The sequence below is a fragment of the Danio rerio genome, chromosome 8, assembly GCF_052040795.2.
Source record: "Danio rerio strain M-AB ecotype USA chromosome 8, GRCz13ab, whole genome shotgun sequence".
Taxonomy (NCBI): domain Eukaryota; kingdom Metazoa; phylum Chordata; class Actinopteri; order Cypriniformes; family Danionidae; genus Danio; species Danio rerio.
The window spans coordinates 49,711,988-49,725,519 of NC_141028.1; the positions used below are offsets into that span (position 1 = coordinate 49,711,988).

Here is a 13,532-nt window from a genome sequence, read left to right on the forward strand (position 1 = left end):
AAAATGAAAAATTCTGCCATCATTTACACACTGCTGGAAACATGTAACCGCTGACTTCCACAGTATTTGTTTTTCCTACTGTACGGATATCATTGGTTACAGGCTTCCAACATTCTTTAAATATCTTCTTTAGTGTTCAACTGAACAAAAAAAAAAAAATCAAACTGATTTGAAACAGATCACGAGTACGAAAATGGTGAGAGAATTTTCATTTTTGGGTGAACTATCACTTTAATCACTGTTTTTTTATCACTGATTATTATTATTATTTTAATTCTTAATTTTTTTACTTAATAACTTTTGTTTTAAGACAGACATTTATGTAGTAAATAAACAACAAAAAAGAGTAATATTATGTTTAGTTTTTCCCTGTTTCTAAATTCTAAACCCAGGTACAAACCGAACCACCATTTTAGGTACCGCCACAAATAGCAAACTCATATTCAGTGTGAATGATCTCTTTTAACTGTAAATGAACATTCTTACACCTTGGAAACATATGTCCAAGCTTAATATTTATATTTTTAAAAGAACAGCACATCCAAAAATCATTCTGAGTCATCCTGAACCCATAAGCTGTTGCCTTTAATGAATATTCAGTGAATAATGGTTAAACTGTTTCATGAAAACTATCTGCACTACCAAAAAAACATAAAAGATAGCATATTATCTGCACTACAATGACAGCATATGGGTTTGAAATGACACAAGCGTGAGTAAATGATGACAGAATCGTCATTTTTGGGTGAACCATCCCTTTAAGCGCTGCAAACAAGAGCAAAATGTTGTCGTCAATCAGGTTTGTGTCATTTGCTTCACCCCTTCAGGTAAAGCAAAAACAGAAGTGAAGCATCATGTCAATCAGCCAGGCTAAGCACAACCATGGAGCTCTGCGTGATCAATAAAGGGCTTAGGGTCATGGCTTCGTACATGAAAGGGTGTGTGCAAACAACACGGCATGTTCAATCAGCGCAAATTACTGGCCAACAACATCCCCAGAAGCTCGTCTGACCTGCTAAAATTATACAGTGACAAAGCCTAGCAATTTCCTTTCCATTTGTGACAGGTGAGGTTACAGGGGATAAAGGGTAAAGGAGGGATTTTTCCATGCTGTTATGAAAGAGGAGTGCAGGAAAGAGAAAGGTTAGACTAGTCTAACCTTCAGCAGGTAAACAAACTGTACTGTGTGAAATATGCTATGGCTATATGATCAGACTGATCTGAAAGTAAATAAGTACTTCATTTTAGGTTATCAAGTAACTGCTATTATATAGCTTAATGGTTATAACATGGTTATATTTAAGGATTCATTTATTCACGTATTATTCATTCATTCATTAATCCACATAGTAATCCATTCATTCATTCACACATAAATGAATGTATACTGTATGCTTATTCATTCATTCATTCATTCGTTCATTCATTCATTCATTCATTCAGTCACCCCTTACACATTTCATTCATTTATTAATTTATCCATTCACCCATTCATTCATTCATTCAGCTTGTAACTCACTCATTCACTGATTAAATTAACTTTCCAATTTCTCCCCTTTTCTCTCATTTATTCATTAATTCACTTCCACTCATTCGGTTACTCCCTAATTTATTCACATATTTACTATTTCATTCATTCATCCACTCATTCAGTCACTCACTTATAATCTAGCTCACTCACTAACTTAACTACTCATTAACTAATTCCTTCACTGACATTAATTTATTGACTCAGTCACACACTCATTCATATAACCACTTTATTCATGCATTAATTAATTCATTCAATCACACTCATTCATTACTTCACACACATTTATTCACTCAATAATTCATTTATTCATTTACTCACATTAATTTATTCAGTCCTTTTTATGTTCATTCACTCACTTATTTATCCATTAATACATTCCCTCACTCGTTAACAGATTGATTTATGTTCATTCATTCATTCATTCATTCACTTATTCACTCACTCATGAATGAACTTATACAGTGTGTTCATTCAGTCACTTACTTTATTTATTCATTCAGCCAGTAACTCATGACTTTTATTCATTCATTCTTCCTGCCTCTTTCATTTATTTATTAACTCACTCACTCATTCACATCATTCTGTCAAATATTAGCTATTTTTTATTCATCTCTCACTTAATTTATTCATTCATTACTCACTTATATATTCTTTCACTCACTCACTCACTCACTCACTCACTCACTCACTCACTCACTCACTCACTCACTCACTCACTCAACTAATTACTCATTAAATAAATAATTCAGACATTAATTCATCACACACTCATTCATATGATCACTTACATTATTCATGGATTATTCATTCAATAATTCATTCAATCACATTCATTCATCACTTCACTCACACATTTATTTACTCAGTTATTAATTTATTCACTTATTCAATCACTCAAATTTTCATTCATTAAATCACTCGTTCAATCATTGAATCACCCGCTCATTAATTTACTGACACATTCAATAACATGTTCAATTTGTTAACAATTTTTGTTCATTCGTTCATTCTTTCATTTACTCATTCATCCATCCATCGATTCATTCACTCATTTGAATGTCAAAATAGCAGTAAAATTTTGCAGTAATGAGGCTTCTTCACAAAAACTAGATAAATGTGACCTCAAATATTAAATATTGAGATACTGCTAGTCAATTTCTTATTTTCTTTTTTGAAACATATTTCACACTTTGTACATTAATAAAAAACAGCATCTATTTAAAAAGTATCAACAGCATTTATAACGTCACATTCAAAAGTAGAGCTGGGTTAGTTTATTTTGTGAAGGGAAGGGTGTAATAATTGTGCATAACTGTTGAGTCATGCACAAACGCATTCCTTAGCCGGCTGACCATTTAGATCGCATACTGCATCCAGATCAGCTGTTAGTACTCAGTCAAAAGGTCCACATTCAGTTAGTGCTGGCTTCTGTAAAGTCTTTAGAGATACCTGATGAATGAAAAATATGGAGGGAGGCAGGGAGAGGGGAGGGACAGGACAGGATAGGGTTAGACGTTAAGGGAGGGAAAGAGCGCTCCAGGACTCCTAGTCGATCACAGATCCACACTTTGAGGGCAGTTCTAAAAGGTAAAAAACAAATCTGTGATATTACAAAAGAATACAGGTGGAGTCAAAATAGAAGTGAAAACACAGATGAAAGTGGAAGTTGAACTAAAAGGACCTTAAAAGTGGACAGCCGGCTCTCCTGAAACATCTGTCATGAGTTTAGATACTGACACTTCACAATAAGATTAAGGACTACAGTATTTTTTTTTGTACTTTGCCAACAAATAGCCTGATGATTGGAATCAAGACAACACTACATGAAGACTACTCAGACAACCAGTCACAAAAATACTTTTTATTTAATTCCATGCTCCAAATAGATTTTGATTTGTAAAATTCTGATCTTTAAATTGCTTAAAAATCTCACAACACATTTCACCCACCAAACCAAAGATTAGCAATTAGTAATTACTATTTTACATCCTCTAAGAATTGCTACATTGTGACAATATTTTTATGACTATTAAGCACAGGACACATACTCATTATTCATTACTGTGATAAGGGCCATTTTCAATCCTGCCATTATTTACATTTTTATTATTTCTATTCTCTACTGCAGTGGTCCTCAAAGTGGGGGTCGGGACCCCTTCATGGGTCGCGGAACAATGAAGGGGGGGTCGCCTGGTGATTTCCAAAAATCTACTTATTATTATTAGGCCAAAAGAATGACCATATTTTATCCATAACCAACTGAAGAGAAAAAAATATAGTTATAGTTATAGTTACTATAGTAGCTTATTTACTTGTTCTGTTGGATTGCGACCCCTGGGGTAAATACATTATATTAAAGACAGCAATAGCGTCAGATGCAGCAGATTGATATTATAACACCAGGTTAAACTTTCTGGCCCATTTACAGCACTGACATACATAAAAAAAATTAACAAAGAATAGACTTTGGTCTATTGGTGTGTGTGTGTGTGTGTGTGTGCGCCATTGCATGCAAGTTTTCTGTATTTATAACCACCTCAGAGGATATTGGGGGTCGCGAGTCACTGGCATTGTTATTTTAGGGGTCGTGTGCTGAAAAGTTTGGGAACCCCTGCTCTACTGTAAGCATATACAGACATGACAGACAGACAGACAGACAGAGAGACAGAGACAGACAGACAGACAGACAGACAGACAGACAGACAAACGGACGGACAGACAGACAGACAGACAGACAGACAGACAGAGAGACAGACAGACAGACAGGCAGGCAGGTAGGTAGGACAGACAGACAGACAGCGTGTGAGCCCACGTGGGACTAGAAGTTTATCCTGTACATCACTATCTGTGTTTAAACTAAACTCATAAGTTTTTGTAATTTAAACATTGAACATCAAGGCAAGAAGATAAACTGAATGTGCTCAAGACTTGTCAATAAATGTTATAACATGCAATATAAATCTTGCTTTTGATAAAAACTCAGTTACAGTATTTGCAATAACTATTTCAATATGGCCACCTTTATGAGCATTCGATCACTTATCCCTAAGTAACACTGATCTACATGAAATCTATTAAAGATCAGTGCTCAGTAAACACCTGAGAATTGTAAACATCGATGTGTTGTATGCTGCATGTCTGGATAACATCTAATATCTGCAGTCTGTGTTTTTAAAGTTGATCAAACAACAAAAGACGATGAAATCACTCACTCTGCTCTTGACGGAATAACTATATTGCTTAAAAATGTTTTCAGTCTACTAATTTATACACTGGAGTTTGTATACACAGTGTTAAATGTGATTATATTATATCAGATTTGTACTTGAAAATGAAGAAGATTTTAATTTCTTATTCTTTAAGTGTGCAATGAACATGGCAACCTATATTCACCTTTTTCTCCGCCGACGAGTGGGCGCTGCCATTTGAATCTTTTTGTCTCGCGACTTCCGGTCTCATTCACTTCCATTCATTTTTTGACGTTAAAAACTGCTTGTTACGCTGCTTGATGTTGCAATTTGATATTTTCTTGTTATATTATTCTACTTGGTCTGTGTAGTCATGCAAACATTTGTTTATAGAGCAAGTAGTTTGACCATTTTCTGCCGTTTATTATTCCTAGTCATTACTCCCATAGGCGACTGAATCGGAAGATCTAAGACAATCGCGAAAACAGGCGCACTTCCGCATTTTAGAATAAGGTCAATAACCACCTAAAGATGCTTAGACATTTATTTTGAGGAAAAAGGGCAACAACTGGTGATGTATTTTAAGAAGAAAGGTGACAACTGGTGGTGTGTGTAGAATGGGTGTCCTGTTGAGGAATGTGTGTGGTCATTGTTGTTTGGGGCTGCTGGAGAATGAGTTTATATGTAAAACAATAACTGTATATGTAAAACACATATGAAGTTATATATATGTGAGAGACTTTCAGGAGAGTGACATTATCAAATGAATGTACCGTGAAGCCAATGTATGTAAACACTCAGAAGAGATTGCATCTATGAAGAGAGAACTCTACTGTGAAAGCAAGTGTTTGCATTGCAGGGGACAGGGCCTAAAATAACATGAGCACCTAAAGATATACTGAATTCCTTAGTAAAGAGAAAACGTCCTAAAATGGTTGGAGTTAAAACATTATAGGTGAAGAAAGAAAATCTGTAAAAATATTGTGAAGAACACCGACACTTTGGATTTGTCCTGGGGAGAGACTGAGATGGGTCTGCTCAAGGCTGTCTCTGCTTTTTTTGGAAAATATTCCAATAAAGTTTATTCTTTTGATATTCGTAACCTCCAGACCAGACTAAGTTTGATTCATTAAGAGAAAAGCCGAAAACCATGACAAAAACTACAGGTAGATAAATTAAAAACCTAAAAAGCACTGTTTATTTAAGTAGTATTTAGTATTCAATTGTACTTGTATATTTTTATTAATTTCATTTGGTCCTGTTTTTTTTTACCGAACATATTCCGAGCCATACTAAAACAGTCACCCTAAAACTATACAGACACACAGACAAAAGAATAGCCAGACAGACAGACTGACAGATTGACAGACAGATAGACAGAAACACACAGACAGACCAGCCTGATCTCACGAGAAAACATAAGTATTTTACGTTTTGCCAGTTTAGTGGCTAATTCGTACGAATTCGTACGAGTTCAGTCAAACGAAATGGTACGATTTTAAAAAGGAGGCGTGGCACCTAACCCCACCCCTTACCCCAACCGTCATTGGGGGATGAGCAAATCGCACTAAATTGTACGAATTAGATCGTACAAATTCATACGAATTAGCCACTAAATGAAAAAGTTACGAATTGCCGTGAGATTGTGTTGGACAGACAAACAGATAGACAGACAGAGAGGAAGACAGGCAGGCCTATAAAGAACAATTCCATTGATAATATGAGTGACGCTGACTCTCACCTTCAGCACCTGCTCTAGGTTCTCCAGTTTGCCTTGGAGCTCAGTCCTCTCCAACAGAGCGCAATCTCTCTCCACTGTCACAGTGTACAGAGCCTCCTGCAGCTGCTCATACTCGCTTTTCACCTGATTCAGAAACAGATAGAGGCAGAGGTAGAGTTTGATCAACAATACATTCAGACTCTGAAGTGATACTGTTTTCCTCTGTTAGAAAGGTGAAAGATCATTCTATCCTGCCAACAAAACTGCCAAAAACTGATGCTTGAACACACCGGTATTCATTGAAATGACAGGTTTGAATTCAATCTACACTTGTGGGTGTCTTTAGATCTGCATTAAGGCAGAGGACGGTCTTGTATGAATAAGACCATCTGGACTCATGTGGCCATAAGGCTAATAGGTGAAATTGTTCAACATATTCCAGCAACATAAAGCATGCTTTTGTAAACAGCAGGGTCTAAGAGGGCATATTTAGATGCTCATGTCCCTTTCAGGAACATCTGCTTCACTCGTACATCTCTGTAAATGATAGGCAGTATTACTCTATTACTTATAAAAAGCATTGCTTTATTTTAGCGTCATTGAGATACAATAATGCTTTTTATAAGAAAGCAGTATTACTGTATTACAAAAAGCATGAGTGTATTTTAATGTCATTGAAATAAAAATTATTATATATTTGTACATTTATATTTCACAATTTTATTTGACTGTTTCATGCTTATTTGTTTAGGTTACCATTTAGTATATATCCACACAAAGCCAGAGCTTGCCCTATCCAAACATTTTTTTCCGTTGTTTTAAAAAAATCTTTAAATTCTGCATCGTCTCAACATATATCTTCATACAAAACAATCTGTGAAACTGACTGGAAAATGATGTAGTGTGTGGCAATTTTGCCACAAAGATACACAAAAAAAAGGAAGAAGACTTGGCTAAGAACAAACCAGGCTCATTCTGAAAACATACCGCTATACATTTCTGGAGAGTGCCAAATATGAAGGTACGTTTTTTTTCTTAGTTTTTGTTTTCGCAAATCCACCAGAGGCCGCTGCGTACGTATTTTGAGATCTAAAATTTCCCTTGTGAGTGTAATTCGCACCTGCTGTTCTTGAGTAAATCCACCAGAGTGCTGTCGACTGACTGACTGACTGACCGATCGACTGACCCACCCTTCTCCATCCCTAAACCTAACCAATAGTGTTTTCAAAAGCACCAACTAACCCACCAACCCACTTCCCCAGACCTAAATGTGTTATAAAGCAATCCAGAAAGAGAAAAGCCTTTGTCTGATTTTTACCACGTTTTCAGATTTTACCACATTCTCACCCTGTTATTTACTTGTTTATTTTATTTTTTGGTTTCTATTTTTGTCTTACCTGCTTTCTGGAAATGTTCTTCGCCTGACCCGAACCCTATCGTCGATGTCAACTTTGCATCTTAAGTCCGCCGATGTACATGGCGAGCTAACTGGACAAACTGATAACAGCAGGAAAGCCGTCCATAAGAAGGTAAGCAGTCATTTGGTAAGTGTGAAAGGGAACGGCATCATACCGCCCCATAGTGTTAGTTTTAAAGACTAAATGCAGCCATACGTCCTGTACCTCTGCCTACATACAGTAACTCAAGATCTCCAGAAATGTATATAGGGCTACGTTTTCATAATGGGTATATGTTGGCACTGCCATACACCTTTGTTGTTGCTGCTGTTACATGACTAGAGTTTCATCATTGTTTCTTAAGATACACAGATTGACTGTAGACACAAAATTGCAAGGGTGTCATTTTCTTATTTACAATATCCACTGTTTGATGGTGACAGAATTATAGGACAGGTTTCAGAATTATAGAATGGTTTTTGGCTACTAAAATGCCAAAACCATCTAGACAAAATGTCAATACAATACAAACATGTGTTGTATACAGCTAATCACATCTCAAAAAAAGGTTACCAAACATTTTTTTTTTGTATTATAACAGAGTTATAATTTTAAATTTCCTTTTAATTTTCCGTTATCAAGTTATTTTCATTATTATTGTTATGACAGGATGCGCTGACAGTAGAGATAGTTCCAAATGCAGCTTTATTATAAAATGGGATGGTCGTACAGGCAAGGGTAAACAGGAGCACTGAGAACAACAGAGAAAATTCAATGAGTAATCCAAATAAAAGGCAATGGTAAAAAAGTCAGGAATAAAAATACAAACAGGCTAATACAGGTAAACACTTTGAAATGCACCTAAACTGTAACAAGACTCAGCTATAGGTATGCATAAGAATGGCGATTAGGGAGTATAATAAGTATAAATGATATTCAGCTGTGTGTATGAGTTAGTCCAGATTGTTTACAGCTGTAGTGGGTGTTGATTGGTGCAAAGACTCATGGCAGTTGTAGTCCAGGTAAATAACAGATATCATACAGATAAGCTGGAGTGCTCTGTAATGAGTTTAATGGGCACTCCAGCTAATAATCATAACAGTTATTATCCGTTATTAATTTATTTATTCATTCATTCATTCATTTTCTTTTCAGCTTAGTCTCTTTATTAATCTGGGGTCGCCACAGCGGAATGAATGCCAACTTATCCAGCATATGTTTTACGCAGCGGATGCTCTTCCAGCTGCAACCCATCATAGGGAAACATCCATACACACTCATACACTATGAATATTTTAGCTTACCCAATTCACCTGTAGTGCATGTTTTTGGACTTGTGGAGGAAACTGGAGCACCTGGGGGAAACCCACGCCAACACAGGGAGAACATGCAAACTCCACACAGAAATGCCAACTGATCCAGCTGGGGCTTGAACCAGCGACCTTCTTGCTGTGAGGCGATTGTGCTACCCACTGTGCCACCGTGCAGCCCGTTATTAATTTATATTTTAGGTTAAGATATTTTATTACATTAAATTAATAATACAATAAAAAAAATATTGTAATTGAGATATTTTAGTTTATACATTTCCATATAATATTCCATTAAAAAATTAAATAAAATAAAAAACACCAGCATGCTTTCAAAAACATCCATGCCTGGGTTGTCAGATCTGGGAGCTCATGTTCCAAAAAGAACCCCTTCTGCAGAAAATATGTTACTTCAAATGATTTAACTATTTACACTATTAAACTATTAAATGCTTTGATATTTGCTGTATTTGAAGGTGCTATATTCTGTCAATCTTCACGTTGTGTTATGTGATACAGTATGCGGTGTGTGTGTGTGAGTGTAGTGTGTTTGTTGGCACAGAGAAGAGGGGTTGATGTCCAGTATCGATCGCAGCGTCAGCCATGATAAAAAGCTGAGTTGTCAGAGAACAGACTCCACACCTGTCCCATCTGACACTCATCTCTTATCTGCAACCTGAGCCCCACACACGCAATTACAGCTCAATACATTTGTTCTGAGGGAAATTTGCCTGACCTCTTACACTTGTATTATTCATTCTCATAAAATTCAACCTGCATGTTGGACAAGTTTAATGTGAAACATGTAATAAACAAATAAGGCAGAATCTGGTTTCAAAATGTACTATTTATTAGCAACAGATAACGAAAGGAGGAAACTTTGTGACATTTCAATAACTTTGGAATAATTAAAAGACCATTACGTGGGTGCGTAAATAAGTATGTACAGTATGTGGGCCTACACTCTCAGAAATAAAGATACACAAGCTGTCTGTCACGTACGAGAATATGTACACAGAGCTAAGGTTTCGAAAGCAGCTTTATTGAAAATAGTCAAACAGGCGGTGGTCAAACAGGTGGAAACACAAATATCAGGTGTAATCCAAAAAGAGTAATCCAATGTACAGGCAACAGGTCGAAACAGGCAGCAAGCAATCATACAAATAGAAACAGTCGAAAATTAAAAACAAACATGGCAATGAAGAGAAAAAATGCTCATAAATGGATGTGAAAGTAACAAGATTTAGCAAAAAGACAGAGGCTTTGTCTTCCTTACTTTATAGTATGTGAAATACAGTATGTGTATATGTCTGAAATAATAGTAGTCGAAAAACCGCACTGTAGGTCCAAAATACCTGGATGACCTATTACTTCCAGTGAGACACTACACTATTCCATGATGCCACCTGAGAGAATTCATAAATGGGAGTTAAGTGACGCAACTGATGCAGGTAGGTCAAGTTACAATGACAAATGGCATTTGAAGTATGTCCAAATTCCTTTCACACTACTCAAATTAATACTACATAGAAAATATTTTTATTTTAATTTTTATGGGAGGGTTTCACCTTTATTAGAAAAGACAGTAGAGAATACTGCTGTATATTGCCAGTTACTGTAACCAAACTTTTACAGTGAGTAGCTGGAAACCAGTGTTGCCAGTATTCTACTGTAAAAAAAGTCCAGTAAAGTCTAACAGTGTAGCATAAAAGTAAGTAAAATAGTGGATTATTTTATTTCAACAGCTTTTTAAAATAACTTTAACCCATTGAAAAGAAAAGGTACATAACAGTGTCATAATAAATAAAAATATTGCTAAAAATCACATATTTTTGTCGCATGCAGTTGACCATTCATGTGCTGTGGTAAAAGGTGTGTTTAACCAGCTCCCCTCAGGAAGCCATTACGGAAGTAGCTAAGACTTTTCAGCTGAACATGTTTACAGCCTGGTTCAAAAGATGGCTTTGGTGCATATAATTAATATTACCCTTTATGATCACTGTGAGGGGGGTAAATTTAATAATGATCTAAAAAATAATTATATAACAAACATTATAATTAATGCTATATAATATTATTCAAAAACAACCAAGCACATTTTTTAACATTAATGTTTCTGTTTGATAAATTCTACCGGATTTAGCCAGAAGCTAATATTCATCCATAAGAAATACATATTCATCTGCATATTATAACAACAACAACATTATATAATGACACTTTTATTCATAGCAACTTACAAATAAGTAAGGAGGAAATAACACACGAAGTGCTAACAATGCAAAGCTTCAAACTTTTTTGCAATGCAAGCTATGACAGGTAGGCTCATTATTATTATTGCTGCTGTTGTTGTTATTATTATTACGGTTATTTTATATTAGATGATCATGGTCTTAAAAGGACAGCTACCCTTAATGAAAATCTTCATCTACTTTTTAAACAGGCAAGAGATTCTTTCATCCATTGAACTCAAACAAAAGCATATTGATTGCCAGAGTTATTGATAAAAACTGATTCCATAGCAGGACAAAGAATTTAACTGAAGTCAGTGGTTATCATCAATGATTTGGCAGCCAACATTTTTCTAAATATCTTCCTATGTGTCCAACAGAAGAAAGAAACTCAAATTGGTTTGGAAGAAGTGAAAGATCAGTACATGTAGACACGCATTTCATTTTTGGCTATCCCTTTAAAATCTCAGATGAAGTGTCTTTTTAGGTTTGAAGGGCCCTTTCTTAAGTGTTGCTCCTCTGCTGATCCACTAACAGCCTGAAGAGTGTAGATGGAGATCTGGCATCTAGATGAGCTGTACATTCACTTATGCCCCACTTTTGGACCACTGTCAGAGACGAGGGTTAACTCACAAAAGAAGTGATGCATGAAGGACCACTCTATTCAAGCAAGAGCAGCTCACATGACTCAGAGACGTCACACCATTACTGCTCTCAGTTCAGCATCAAACATAAGAAGCTTTTGAGCTACTGTCACAACACAGGAAAACATCCTGTATAAAGCCTTAGGTATTTCTACATATTTTTAGCAAAGAAATAAAAAAAAGTCCTTTTTAATTTCTTTCTTTTGTGCTTGCTTCATAAACATATACTTACTTTTTTTATTTTATTTACATTTAATTGTGAAAAAACATGCATGTGAAATGAGAACTATACTTTATATAAACCAATTTGCACACACACATATATTATGTCAAAACAATTTTTATTTTAGATGTGATTAATGGCGATTTATTTTTGTCCAGCACTAATATATATATATATATATATATATATATATATATATATATATATATATATATATATATATATATATAAATATATATATATATATATATATATATATATATATATATAAAAAACAGTTTGACGACAAAATATTTTATTTATAAAAGAAAATCAAACACAGAAAAGCTAAAACCCTTTTGCATGAGGAACTACTTTCTTCTGCATTCATTCACATCTGCAGCTGACGTCAGAACAGCAGCAAAGCATTTCTACTTCACCATCGTCACTTTAGAGCTAGTGTTTGAATGATTCTCTAGCGCAGTGGTTCTTAAAGGGCGGTCTGGACCCCCTGGGGGGTCACGGGACAATGAGAGGGGGTCGCTTGGTGATTTCCAAAAATTTAATAAATTTGAATAAACTTTTAAAATTACCATTGTTAATCCATAACCTACAGAAGATAAAAATAATGACATAAAAAAATACAATATCCAAACAAAACACATTGGATTGTAACCCCTAGTGTTTTTACATTAGATAAATGACAGAGCAATAGTCAGCTGCACCAGATTGATTTTATGGCACTAGCTAAACTTTATGACACTTTACAGCACCAAAATGAAACCAAGAAAAGACTTGTGATGTAACTTAAATATTGTGTCCACCAGTCTCATTTGGTGAGGTTAATATTAAATAATAATAAGAAAATATATATGGTTGTTAGACTATTGCAATTTTTGTGTTGTCAATATGCTTGTGTTTATAGAGGCCTGCTGGTTTGTGTGAGTGTTGTGTGCAAAATTGGAATGATTAAAAGCACTTCCGAAAATAGTGGGGGTCGCGAGTCATTGGCAATGTTATTTTTGGGGTTGCAGGCTGAAAAGTTTGAGAACCGCTGCTCTAGCGTAATGTCTGAAATGATGACAAAACAGATGATTTTGAAAAGATTTTAAGATTATTAAGCTGAAGAGCATGAAATGCCATCAGTCTACAGAGATATCTCCTAGTATTTCTCTATTGCAATCAGTGCATCACTATAATTAACCCCCCCAAAAAAAGCTAAAAAAGCACAAACACTACTAGATGGCTGTTGTGCTAAAACACGCGAAACACATGCGGGCATTTTTTTTTTTACTGAACTAGTCTG

General features: G+C 35.3%; 1 protein-coding gene across 50 annotated transcripts in view; it reads right to left on the minus strand.

Moving 5' to 3' along the window:
• Window positions 1-13,532, minus strand: part of rimbp2b (RIMS binding protein 2b) — a 293,432-nt gene that overhangs the window by 86,709 nt on the left and 193,191 nt on the right. For all 50 annotated transcript variants that reach the window (XR_015498405.1, XR_015498374.1, XR_015498370.1 and 47 more), the window contains one exon: window positions 6,464-6,586. Coding sequence is in view for 11 of the 50 variants with exons in the window: in XM_087265300.1 (XP_087121426.1) it covers window positions 6,464-6,586 (123 nt within the window). In the remaining 39 variants the exon portion in view is untranslated. The remainder of the gene's footprint in view (window positions 1-6,463; window positions 6,587-13,532) is intronic.